This window comes from Sander lucioperca, chromosome 4, assembly GCF_008315115.2.
Source record: "Sander lucioperca isolate FBNREF2018 chromosome 4, SLUC_FBN_1.2, whole genome shotgun sequence".
NCBI lineage: Eukaryota > Metazoa > Chordata > Actinopteri > Perciformes > Percidae > Sander > Sander lucioperca.
Genome location: NC_050176.1, coordinates 5716784 through 5729382, shown reverse-complemented (window position 1 = coordinate 5729382; position 12599 = coordinate 5716784). Strand labels below are relative to the sequence as shown.

General features: G+C 42.0%; 1 protein-coding gene across 1 annotated transcript in view; it reads right to left on the bottom strand.

Moving 5' to 3' along the window:
• Positions 1 to 12599, bottom strand: part of LOC116039572 (collagen alpha-1(XVII) chain-like) — a 39943-nt gene that overhangs the window by 7184 nt on the left and 20160 nt on the right. The window contains exons 25-45 of the mRNA XM_036000725.1: positions 12012 to 12083; positions 11456 to 11518; positions 11166 to 11237; positions 9256 to 9291; positions 9026 to 9142; positions 8798 to 8893; positions 8634 to 8693; positions 8475 to 8523; positions 8315 to 8379; positions 8129 to 8188; positions 7898 to 7924; positions 7764 to 7814; positions 7151 to 7240; positions 6591 to 6638; positions 4858 to 4974; positions 4204 to 4317; positions 4011 to 4106; positions 2081 to 2206; positions 1919 to 1984; positions 1557 to 1769; positions 161 to 322 (exon numbers count right to left, since the gene is read on the bottom strand). Of these exons, the coding sequence (XP_035856618.1) occupies positions 161 to 322; positions 1557 to 1769; positions 1919 to 1984; positions 2081 to 2206; positions 4011 to 4106; positions 4204 to 4317; positions 4858 to 4974; positions 6591 to 6638; positions 7151 to 7240; positions 7764 to 7814; positions 7898 to 7924; positions 8129 to 8188; positions 8315 to 8379; positions 8475 to 8523; positions 8634 to 8693; positions 8798 to 8893; positions 9026 to 9142; positions 9256 to 9291; positions 11166 to 11237; positions 11456 to 11518; positions 12012 to 12083 (1800 nt within the window). The remainder of the gene's footprint in view (positions 1 to 160; positions 323 to 1556; positions 1770 to 1918; positions 1985 to 2080; positions 2207 to 4010; positions 4107 to 4203; positions 4318 to 4857; positions 4975 to 6590; positions 6639 to 7150; positions 7241 to 7763; positions 7815 to 7897; positions 7925 to 8128; positions 8189 to 8314; positions 8380 to 8474; positions 8524 to 8633; positions 8694 to 8797; positions 8894 to 9025; positions 9143 to 9255; positions 9292 to 11165; positions 11238 to 11455; positions 11519 to 12011; positions 12084 to 12599) is intronic.

Here is a 12599-nt window from a genome sequence, read left to right as displayed (position 1 = left end):
AAGTTTGCCGATTTCACATATCTCCGCAATTCAAATTAACAGACATTTGTCTACCTGGAAGGGATTTTTGTGTTAGCGTGACGTCACAGTGATTCAGTCTATGTTAATTACAGCAAGGTTTAGGCAGAGGTTTATAACAAATGCCGTCTAGATCACCTACATTTAATGTAATCAGTTACTTTTACAGCCATACTGGAGAATTCTTCGGTATCCAGATTGTAGTGTCTGGCACCGGGTACACCTGGCTCTCCCTTGTGTCCTGGGGGTCCAGGAGGGCCTGGCGTACCAGGAAGTCCGAACACAGCTCCTCTTACACTGTCACCTGGAGACAATACAGCATAATATGACTTCAGAAGAAACAATGGCTTAGTTAAGGTTGGATCATATAGAGTCTGGATCAACGGAAATACATTTCCAGGATAAAGCCTGACACCTTGTGCGTGTCCTCACCTTCAGCTTTCTGTGTGTTGCCGTCTTTAAAATTTAGCAAGCCATACACTGAAAATGGCAAGACGATTGTGATTGGTTTAAAGAAATGCAAACAACCCAGAGTGTTTTTTCTCCTATCCCAGAATGTATCTGTGGTGTAGCCAGACCAATGCAAAACTAGTCATATAAGACTATAATACAGACAGATTTTTCGATAGGTTAAGGGACAGTTTTGTTTGAGGTCTATGTTAAGATTGTGCCTTAATTAAACCCTCAACGTAATATTTGTGTAAGGTTGTCAATGGAAAGCCTTGTGCATGTCAACGCATTTTGTCAACAACACAAGTCCAGTTTGAATGCAGTAAAAAAAAAAAAAACATGAAATTGCAAGAAAAAGTCATTCCTTATTGTTTTTGTCTTTTTGGCTACACTGCTTTTGAGCAATGGACCTTTTTCACAGCAGACATTTTGACTTGTCATAGTAGGAAAAGCAAAGCTAAAATTGATAACCTTAACGATGGCTCAATTCCATCAAGTGTCCCAGTAAGCTATTTCAGTGAGTCAGCATGCACAATACCAGGGCCTCTCCTGAGTGGAATGCAGAGTAGGAAAATGCTTTTCCTACTATGACATGTCAACACGTCTGCCGTGAAAAAGGTCTATATGCTAATCCAAGATGGGGACTCGAGTTTGAGACTCAGACTCGAGTTACACTTAAGTCGCACACACAGTGACTTCAGACTTGACTTGAGAGTCGTTCTGAAAAGACTTCTGACTCAACTCGGACTCGAGATGCGGGACTCGTGAACAATCTTTATTTTTAGGAAACGTCTGATGAGCTGAATGTTACTCATCTCCCTGCGTAACTTATAACCCACCTACGTAACATGTAATACGTAACGTATATCTGCTGCGCGGCCACACGTGAGAGAGGACAACAAACATGTCGAGCACACAGGCAGCTGCTGTGCCATTCATCAGAAGCTTTGGCTTTAAAAAACTTCCGACAACAAGGCCCAAACAAAAGAAGTGTATCATGTAGTCTTAAACCTTACTCAGGTCCTTAACAAGTCTAGGTCTTGGAATTAGCTCAAACTCAGTCAAGTCATACATTCCTTTAAACTCACTCTTGAAATATTGTTGTGGTTCTGCTTTGAGCGTCTCTCTGCTGGCATGCTCCACATAGGAAACCAGTTGGTTGATTTGATCAGGGGGGGCCCCGTAAAAGTTCACAAATCCTGGTGGGCCAGGTGGACCCGCAGGTCCAGGTGTACCTTGTGGACCAGGGATACCTGGGGAACCAGGAGGCCCCTGAGGACCCACAAGTGCTTGGTACCCAGCTAGTTGGACAATGAAAATGAACATCTGTTAGTTTAATAAATGCTACTAGATCTAAAGACTAGAATAGAAACTCTACATGAACATAAACACGATGAGCTGTAAAACCTGATTTTGCTGTGTGGCTAAATGTCTGCATTGTGTTTCTTACTTGTTAACAGGTTTCCAGGAGGCCCAGGAGGTCCAGGAGGTCCAGGGACACCTACCGCCCCCCTCTCTGGGGACAGAAAGGACCCACAGTCAATCACAGTCACGTTCTCTCAACAGAACGCCTTTTTAATCGTCATCCTGTAGGTTCATCTGTAACACTCACCATTCATGAGGGTGAGGACACGTTCAGCCACCTCCTGGGTGTTTAATATGTAGTTGCTGAGGCCTGGAGCTCCAGGAGGTCCTGGTGGACCGGGAGTACCCGCAATGTATCTCCTCACATCCTCCTCTGGACACAAATAATTGACACAATTTGGCAAATAGTCTCACATGCTATGCTCTAAACTTTAGAGGGTACCACTTCACAATTAGGCTACCTCATAAAAGGGTTTAAGAATGGTTTGTAATTAGTTTATTAATTAGGTTGTGAACCCTTTATAAATCATTAATAAGATGTTATAAGGCATTAGATTAAAAAGGGCAACAGTCTCCTTGTAACTAATGAGTCATATAATCTAATCATTTATTATTGAGTCACTAACATTTAACAATAAGGCTACCTTTTGACAGCTGTAGATGTTAGTAAATCATTAATAAATGGCGATGTGTTTCACACTTTAAAATAAGGTTCCCTTATGTCAGTTTAAAATGTTAGTGACTTATTAGTAAATGGTGATGTTTTACACTTGAGCTTTTTGCAGTTATACATGTTTGGAACTCAAAAATAAAAAAAATGAGATGCCAAGAAACATTAAGATGAATCATCTCAGTGAACCGATACCAAGGATGCTGGCTGATGGAGCTTAAAACGACTCTTTTGTACCTTAAAATAATGTTTCCAAAATCGTTTCAGTGGTTCATCAACTCATAACAGGGTGAACGGCACTTCTGCATTTGCTTTGCGGCCCTCTATCTGCTAAAACCGCACTATGCAAGTTTGCCAGATCGTGTAGCGGATCTGTAGTTCGAATGAGAAAGGTAATGGACAATTCCGCTTTCAACCTGTAGGGGGACCGAAGAGGAAAAGTGCTTTGGTGTTGCTTTAACAGTACAGATACATGTGGGCTCACTATTTGGAAAGCAACAAGTGACTGTTGCTATTTTTAATCAAGTTATAACATCTTATTTATGATTAATAAAGGGTTCACAACATACGGTAATTAATAAACTAATTGCAAACCATTCATAAGCCCTTTATAAGGTACCCATCCAAGTTGTGTCTTTACTGCAGAAGGGCCATTCCCTACACTATTCACAACCTTCCATGGTTCCAAAGCTTTAGGGCAATTCAGTCCAATGAGTAGTCCTATATTCTTTTCAACAGTAGTAAGCTGAACTTCACTGAGGTATGGCCATTCCATGATGTCTCCTTGTGTAGGGATGTTTTCCTTTGTAACAGGAATCTCTGAGTGAGTGTATATCTCTGGCAACGTCAGGAAAAGTGCCTTTAGGGTCTAACGAGCTGGGTATCAAAGCAACAAACTTCATGTGTGCCACTGAAATATGGAGTTTCTTAGCCTCGTGAGACCGTCCTGATCTCGCGAGCTCCAGTTTTCCACTCGCAGATCAGTCTGGCATCTTGAGACAGAGAAGATTTGGAGTCGTTCGCCAAACGACCGACCAATCAGCATTGGTTTTAAGGCGGCTTTAGGTGTGACGCAACGAGAAGCGACTGTTCAGTCTAAACAACATGGCGGCTTCCACGGATGAGATGACCGTAGCTATCGCGCAAGTTTTATCCAAATTAGAATGTATTCCTTCATTGAAAGAAGAGCAAAAAACGGCACTGGAGGCTTTTCTCGGAGGAAAAGGTGTTTTTGCTCTTCTCCCGACTGGTTTCGGCAAGAGTTTGATATATCGTTGATCTGATTGGTTGATTTAGCCCGTCTATTACCAACATAGGTGGTGATAGACAGATGGTTTATCAAATCAGCTAACCAGTATTTTCGCCCCTTCCCAAAAGTTCTCCAATGGAAAGTTCCCAAATGGATATGCCGAGCAAATGCGAAGCAATCCATCTGGCGGAGTCAGGTTAGGAGTTTCTGCCATCTAAAAGAAATTTGGGGATTTTAACTGTCCTCAAATAGACTTACGTTGTAATATGTTGATAAGGTCGTTGACAGAGATGGAGCCAGGTGGACCTGGAGGGCCAGGGGGGCCAGGAGTCCCGTCATATCCTCTCCCTGTACCTGAAACGATAAAGGTTGTAAGGGGTTTCCCATTACTGTTGGAAAAACTGTAGGTTTTCACATGCAGACATCTTGTGTATTAAGTAATTGGTCATACTCTGGATGTAGGCGATGACTCGGTTGGCCACATCATCCACCAGCCCATCCCCTGCGGGTCCTGGGGCCCCTGGAGGCCCAGGAGGTCCAGCCAGGTACTGCCTGATGCCGTCACCTGTGTGTCAAGATAAATTTAGTCTTGCATTGCCAGACCTTCCTCCAAAGCGCTGCAAAGGAGGGTCTGGCTAGTCCACACAACATTCCAGGATGGGAGAAAAACGTGCTCTGGTTTATTGGCATTTCTTTAAACCAATCACTAACGTTTTGGGTGGCACTAAGCACTGAATGGAGCAACGGTGCCTCTGCAAAATAGCCTCAGGAAGGAACTTGTTTTGGTGGAACGTGTACGTTCAAAGGTTGTTTTAGTCATGCAACAGAAAACTCAGATTGGACAGATAGTCTAGCTAGCTGTCTGGATTTACCCTGCAGAGATCTGAGGGACGAGGGTTGAGGTTTGGGGTTAGAGTTTAGAATGCCAACACAAAGAAAGCAGAAGGTGACGGACATCCGGCCGAAATGACTGAGGGACATCTGGTGGAATTTCCGGCAGCACCGGAGCAATCCCGGAAATAAAACGTCGTCGATATAGACTAAGACAAACTTGAACTTCATTTGATCGTAGTGTTTAACCAAAGTAAATTAATACATAGCTTACTCTGAAGGTACTCTGCCATGTACTGGCCCACTACAGTGGATCCAGACCCACTTCCATCTCTTCCAGGTGGTCCAGGTGGTCCAGGTGGGCCCGGGGCACCAGGACTGTATGAGCCACCTGGTGCGACAACACACATTTTCAAATAAAATGACATGTAGAAAAAAGACTGAAATAGCAATTTAAAACACTATTTTCAAAGATGAAATTATTAGCATTAGCTAAATTATTAGCAGTACCATTTAAATAAGCAGCAACAAACTTGGCTGAGTGCTGAAGCCACTGCAGAAGTAATAAAAGCTGCAGTTCCTCTGATGCTAACTCCAAGAAAATGTGGCAGGAAAAACATCCCTTTTTAAATGCAAAGTTAATGCAGTTCTTTAAAAGAAGTTAGAATCTTTATAGGTGATTATAATTTGAAGACAATTTTTAATAAGCATTTTCCACCATTTTATCATTCACTCCTATTTGTCACGGTTATGTGTATTTTGTGTTTGGCCGTTTCTCCCCTCCTCCCTTTTTTGTTGTTGTTTCTCTCCTGGCAGGGCTGGTGCAGTTGAGGGCGGGGCTGGCTGAGCGGGCTTCTCTACAAGGCACACCTGATCCTCATCTGGTTGATTGATCACCACATTTAAGTCCCTTCTCCACTCGGTGCCAGATTATTCCGATGCAAGCGGTACGGTGTGTGGCACGACTCTGTTTTAGCCCCGGCCTCTCTGACTCTCGTTTTGGCATTTTTGGCTTTTTGGACCTACCTGTGATTTTTTCCCCTTTTGCTCAGTATCCAGCTTTCTCTGTGGTCTTCAGCTCCTGTGGATCTCCATGCCAGCCTGTTCCCTCTTCCTGCCTCGCCGGCCAGCCCTTGACTGCAGCCTCCTGTTTCCTGCCAGAACTAGTGACTTTTTCTAATAAACACCCTTGAATGGCTCACTGTTTCTGTCTCTGCAATTCAGGGCCAATATACTAGACTCAGACCTAACAGTATTTGTGTCAGACTCACAATGGACAAAAAAGTTACAAAAAAATTGAAGCACAACAATCTGAGATATCATCTTTTATATTCCTTGTGTTCCTCTCTCTTGTCAAAACCTGGCGCCTACAGGTTTTGCCGGCAGTTCGGCCAGAGATTTATGTGTTGCACTCGCAGCAGCTAATGTAGCCTTGAGCCGCTAGCCTCAAACAGAGATTTTTACTGGACAAATTACAGACATTGCAGATTCACATGGTATTAAGATCAGAGACAAACTCCGTAATCATTACAAATTTCTAGAGGTCCCCAGGTAATACTAGTCCTGTGCGAATAGGGCTTTTGATGCGTAGAATCGGTGGAGTTTCGCTTTAAGAGTAAATCTCCATAAGAGAGAAAAAAAAATCTATTAATCCTAGGTCCCATGACTTCCTGGAATCTGAAAGCGTACAAGGTGTACTAATAGTTCCAATGAGAATCAACGTTCCAGTTTTTGCAGCATTATTTTGTATTGATCAATATTGTTGAGTCCGTCCAGCTCTCACTGAGTGGTCAATTTTTTCTAAATAAATTAATAAAAAAAACATATCTTTTGGAGCATTTTTTCACGATTGAGGTGTTTTTGGTATAGTTGTCAACCATAGTTGCTACTGGTTGTTCGCAACCCCATAGACCCTCTGAAAACACGGCATCAGTGACGATTATCATTAAGATACTGTCTCAATACATGATTTGATATGATATGATATGATATTAAGCATGGTCTTACCAATGGAGACCCCAGGGATTCCTGGGGCCCCTGGGACTCCTGTATCGCCTGCAAGAAACACGTAAACAGAATCAGAATCAGAAATATATTTGTTGCCAGGTAAGTAGCACTTACTAGGAATTTGCTTTGGTTGATGGTGCATAAATAAAAACAATAATATTAGATAAGCAAACAATAAATACAGAAACAAAAATAACACATACACATAAGTATTTAACATTAAAAAGGAAAAAAGAGGCGGTATGGTTAATGCAGGATGTACAAAATTGTAGAGGGATGTGCAAAAAGTTCAGAAAGGAAAAAGGATATATAGAATGTGCAGAGGACAGGATGTAGGATTAAAGTTTATTGGCCGTTGGGGGTCCAGGGCCTTGTTGGTGAGGCTTACTGCTGAGAAGAAGAAACTGTTTTTGTGGCGTGACGTTTTGTATCCGGGGCGAAAGGGACACAGTATGAGAGACAAACTCCAGTGACTTCTTGATAAAAGAAAAGACGAGGAAAGACAGACGGAATAGACAGAAAGCGTTTAACAAAAAAGAAAAACATTTGGCTGAGTTTACCTTTAGGTCCTTGTGGCCCCTCTGGCCCCTCTGGCCCCTCTGGGCCTGGAGGACCCTGAGGCCCCCTAGGCCCAGGCTGACCTGGGAAACCTGACATGAAAAACCAAAACACTGATTTAACAAAAGCGTGTAGGTTCATTGTTGACTCTTGAAATACCTTTACAACAACTGAACAAACTCCACCTGCTGGTGAATTCCACAAGATGTGGCTGAAAGGTCTGGAAAATAATCCATAAGTGGACATTATGCTATGAATTTTACTACTTAGCAAACTATTTTCTTTTCAACAAGCCTATGATAGAGTACTTTCTATTTTAAAGCGTAGAAAAGATAGATGCTTGGTACAATGTCCCCAAAGGTTTTAGAGAACACCTGCTGTGTATTTCCTCAACTCATTTTCTTCATGGCAGTGCGCATAAATAGTGATTATTTTTTTCTTTTTGGGGATTATTACCTTTAATAATAGAGCCGCTGAAGAATGACAGCAAAGGGAGAGAGAGAGAGAAGGGGGGATGATATGCCCAAGCGCCACGGATCAGATTTGAACCCCATGAAGAAAGACCCCCCATCGAAAAAATCAAAAATCCATCTTGTCTAAAAATTGTTCACATACCAAGACCCTCTTCCCCTGGACTCCCTGGAAGACCTGGTTGACCTGGTTCACCTGAAACAATCATCGGTTAGATATGTTTGTTTTAAAAGTCTGTAGTTTCTAAACGCTATGATCACCTTGGTACTCATACTCACCTTGGTATCCTTGTATTCCTTGTTCACCTAAGGATAATGAACAATAAGATAAAACAAAAGTTTTAAAGTAGATTATAAAGTAGTATCTTAATTTGTATCTTGACCTGAGAACTGCTGCCACATTCACTGATAAGTTCATTTTATTAAGCCTACATCGATTATACATACAGTCCTATGATCTATTGGAGACCAGCACACTTTTTTCAGAAGCATCTGATTCGTCAAACCTACCTGCTGAACCCTTCGGGCCTGGGGGTCCTGGGGGTCCTGGTGGTCCAGCAAAAAAGGTTTCTAAGACAAACCAGGGGAGGAACACATTAAACATGCCGAGCGAAGACAGTAGAAGCTGAACATGACACGTGTCTAGTTGTCTTTAGTCCTAAAGTATATCTGAAATGAGATTTTGTTTCCACCAACCTGAGGTAGGCACAAAGCTGCCAGGCTCTCCTTTCTTTCCTGGAGGTCCAGGTGAACCAATTCCTGTGAGGACAGCATAGAAAAAATATAATTTTTGTATGCTGACACTGCTTAAATCATCCTGTATGCTGATGACCTAGGTATCTATTTGTTTCTCGATGGCTCTCCTGCAGGATCTTTGTGTCCTGGAGGACCCTGTTTAGTCTCACCTGAACAAGAGCGACAGCAGCATTTGGACAATCATTCATTTAATCCAAGCATCTATTCCACTTGTTCAGAAAAATGCCATTAATATCTTACAAATAGCTTTTGTACATACCAGGAGGACCTTGAGGACCAGGTGCTCCAGGAGTTCCTGGTGGGCCAGGCGGTCCAGCCACTGAGGAAAGTGTAAACATAGAAGCGCTAGATGTGTGTTTTACTGTCTACCGCACCAAATGGTGCCAAAGTAAAGAATCAAAAAAATAGAGAGGAACTCACTACCGGTTTGGGTGGCACTGACAGTATCTGAACTACCAGGCTCGCCAGGTTTTCCTTGCTCTCCCTTTTCTCCTTTCTCTCCTCGGTCTCCTTTAGGTCCTAAATGATGAAATCAATGTGCCATCACGGAAATAAAAGCAATCTTTTCAAAATGTATCAATAATCCTCACATCAATCTACCAGTTTTTACCCATCGTAGATGCTTATTATGGGTGAAGAGTTTGGATTTACCAGGTTGTCCTGGGACACCAGCAGGGCCAACAGGACCAGACAGACCATGGGTTCCAGCAGGACCTGGAGGCCCAGCAGGCCCTGGTGGTCCGGGAATGGTCACAGTATTGGAGCCAACTAGAAACAAAATGTGAGAGACACAAACACCAGTTACATTTAACAAGACGTTGTGTTTTCTTCAGGTTTAAATCTAAAGTCTAATTAGTACAATTATTTGTTGCTGTTCTTACCTGGAGCGACGATTTTACCAGGCGATCCTGGTTCACCTGAAAGACAGAGTTATGTTTGATTACATGATGAGATCTTTCATTATAGACATACAGAATGTCAATAGTTCGAGGAAGTCCTTATTTTTGGCAAGAAAAGTTTACTCCCATTTCCACAACTAAAATTAACAACAATTTTTCAAATGTAGTTCTCACATGTAGAAGTAAAGTGTGTATGCAAGCTTTTTATTCGGCATGCTAGTGTTGAATCTAATGATGCCAGTGTCAGTCGGTCAATGCGTTTCTCCACAACTTTGGTCCAGACTGAAATATCTCCAAATATTGTATATATATATATATATTTTTTTTTTCTTAAAGTGAGAACGCTTCACGATTGGGCGTGTCATCCTTGCACAGGGCCATGCTAATCTTCAAATAATGTATTTTAATTACATTTTGTTCAGGAATTCATGGTCCCCAGAGGATGAATTGTAATAACTTCAGAGATGCCCCGAATTCTCTACTAGCGCCTTCATCAGGTCAAAATGTTAATCCGTCCAAAACTGATGACCTTCCCATCAACATTACTTTGTGTTTAGTGCCAATTAGCAAATGTTAGCATGTTTTCATGCTAAACTTGTCCACATTTTTATAGTGAGTTTGTTAGTAAGCTGGTGTTAGTAACGCTGTGCCTAGGCAGCCTCACAGCATTGCTAACATGGCTGCAGACTCCATTATCTTTTTACTGTGTGTTTAAACTCAGCCACCCCCACCCTCACACACAACTTTACGCCCCTGGCCCGATTAGAGATTAGAGGTGTGAGCCCCTCGCAAGATGATCTCTAGTTAAATTAGCAATCTACCTTCCCCTCTTATTAGGGACTGTTCGTTATTTATTTCAGGGGCCACCGGTGGAGTTTTGGGACCTTTAGTCAAAATAGACCTGACCCTCCAAAATGACATGGAAAAAAGGGATGACCCTCCCCAGCAATTTATTGATGCATTCTGTACTGGTTTGTGCTTGGCAAAGACATACAGATAGCCATTGTTTTATCACAGCCATGACATATGTGACTAAACCTCTGCATTTTCATCTTATGCATCAAACTCCTCTGTTATGGTGTGGTGGCCATTTCAGTAGATTTACTCACTAACATTGTTGTGGAAACACAATAAGCATGGAAACTAAATGCACACTCAAATGCCTTGAAAAGGCTGTCGTTTATATATATATATAATATCACCGGGACCGAAAGGATATTTGAGTCGGGTATGGCTGCAGCCTGGAGACCTCCCGTTTCATGCTCTCCCGGCTTGGTGCAGTCCGCAAGCTTTGACTTTTCAAAATAAAAGCTTGCGTCTGATCCGTTATGTTTTCGTACGGTGTTTTGGATGTTTTTGAACTAAAGAGTACGGCAATCATGCTAATGAATAAAAAAAAATTTTCATCAGATGTCGTAGTTACAACACGATGGAGCTAGCAAAGCAGTTTTGTGTTTATATGTGCGAGCAGGATTTATTTAGTTTGGGAAATCCCATGGTCTCTAAAGCTACAGTTCAAATTGTCTGGCTGACTAAACAGGGAGGGACCCACCTGCTAGCGATAGGGGCCGAGACTGAGAGAGCTACATTGAGCTACATGGATAAATATGCAAAAAACAAGCCACTTTGAAATGTTGCTGTTCTGACGAATACAAAAGTTGGGTGACCCTCCCCCCTATACTAAAAAAAATTGGATGACCCTCCCCTCAACAAAGAATAAAAAGACATGACCCTCCCCTATTTTCCTCCGGTGGTCCATTCCATAAATACCGAACGGTCCCTTAGGAAGAAAACAAAATGTTTTAGTAGTTATGTTTCTTGGCTTGTCACATTAAAACACATGTACTGTAAATGTAAGCACATTCTCATATGATGCTTTGCATAAACTATACCTGTGGGACCAACATCTCCAGGAAGTCCAGGTGGTCCTCTCACGCCAGGAAGTCCCATCGAACCCGTGTCACCTGCATACAGGGAGACTCTGGATTACAGCGCAATCTTTACCTCAACAACAACCCTAAATTATCTGGGCATTTTCTCTGGCAGCCATGACAGAATGTCATCATGGATGGCATCTACAGGATAAACTCTTAACACCTACAGAATAAACTCTTAAACAAGCTGATGAGGTTTGATGCAGTTCTCTTGATTTTTTACTACTATTGTGAAGCTCTCTCCTCACCTGCAGCTCCTTTAGAACCCTTTGGTCCAGCAGGGCCCTGTGGTCCAGGTTGTCCCGGTTCACCTTTAACCATGAAAACAAGAACCATAAAAATTAAAAGCATTTTCTTCTAACCAATCTAAACAACTTCTTCGAGGCTTTGCAATTTACATTTGTCAGACTGTTTAAACAAAAAGTGGCAGAATTATTTCTAACTATATATTTTTAATAGAACAAATTGCACAATTACAGAATGGTAGGTTATAACTAACAACTTTTTGAGGTCTTACTTAAAAAAATTTTTAGAGAATGAATAGGCTATTTACCAATCTTTTTTATGCCACTTCTTAACAGGTTACATGTTTCTTCACACTAGCGTCATTATGTAAACGTTAACATGGCTAACATACTTAAAGGCCTAACAAAATTTGAAATTGTATTTGTTTTTCAGCTTTTTAGTTTTAAGTAGAAAAAGAAGTTTGGAAGCATCTTTAGCACTTTTAAATTAAACAGCTGCTGTAATGGCAACTTATTTATTCATGTTGTTTTTTATATGTAAAGCTATTGTGAAACACACCTCCTGGTCCACGTGGTCCCCTCTCTCCCTGATCCCCCTTAGTTCCTGCCAGCCCTGGTGTTCCTCGATCGCCTGCATTAAAAAAAAATAACGTGTCAATGGTGCTTTTAGAAAGGTGGTCTGAACTGATACTGATATATCTTTACATATATAATTGATTAATTGAGCTCCTCCACATCTATCTTTCCATCTGTGTGCATTCATGTCCCAGTAATGCTTGTTAATAACTTAGCTCAGGGGAGCTTATTCCCTGGAGTCTGTATGCTTTCTCGCCTCGCACTTTTCCTTGGATTATTGTGGGACTTAAATCATGGTTGGAGCTGCTGCCGTGGTCCTGCTCGGTGCCCTGCTACGCCCTGCTATACCCTGCTATTCCCTGCTACGCCCTACTGTGCCCTGCTATGCTCTGCTAGGCCCTGCTATGCCCTGAACTGCTACAACTATTATTTCTAGTCATAGTTCCATTATCTTTACTGTGACTTTAATTGCCACTGTTCATCATACCCCCAACCAGCACCAGCAGATGCCCGGCCAACAAGAGCCTGGGTTTGTTTGAGGTTTCTGCCTAAAAGGAAGTTTTTCCTCACC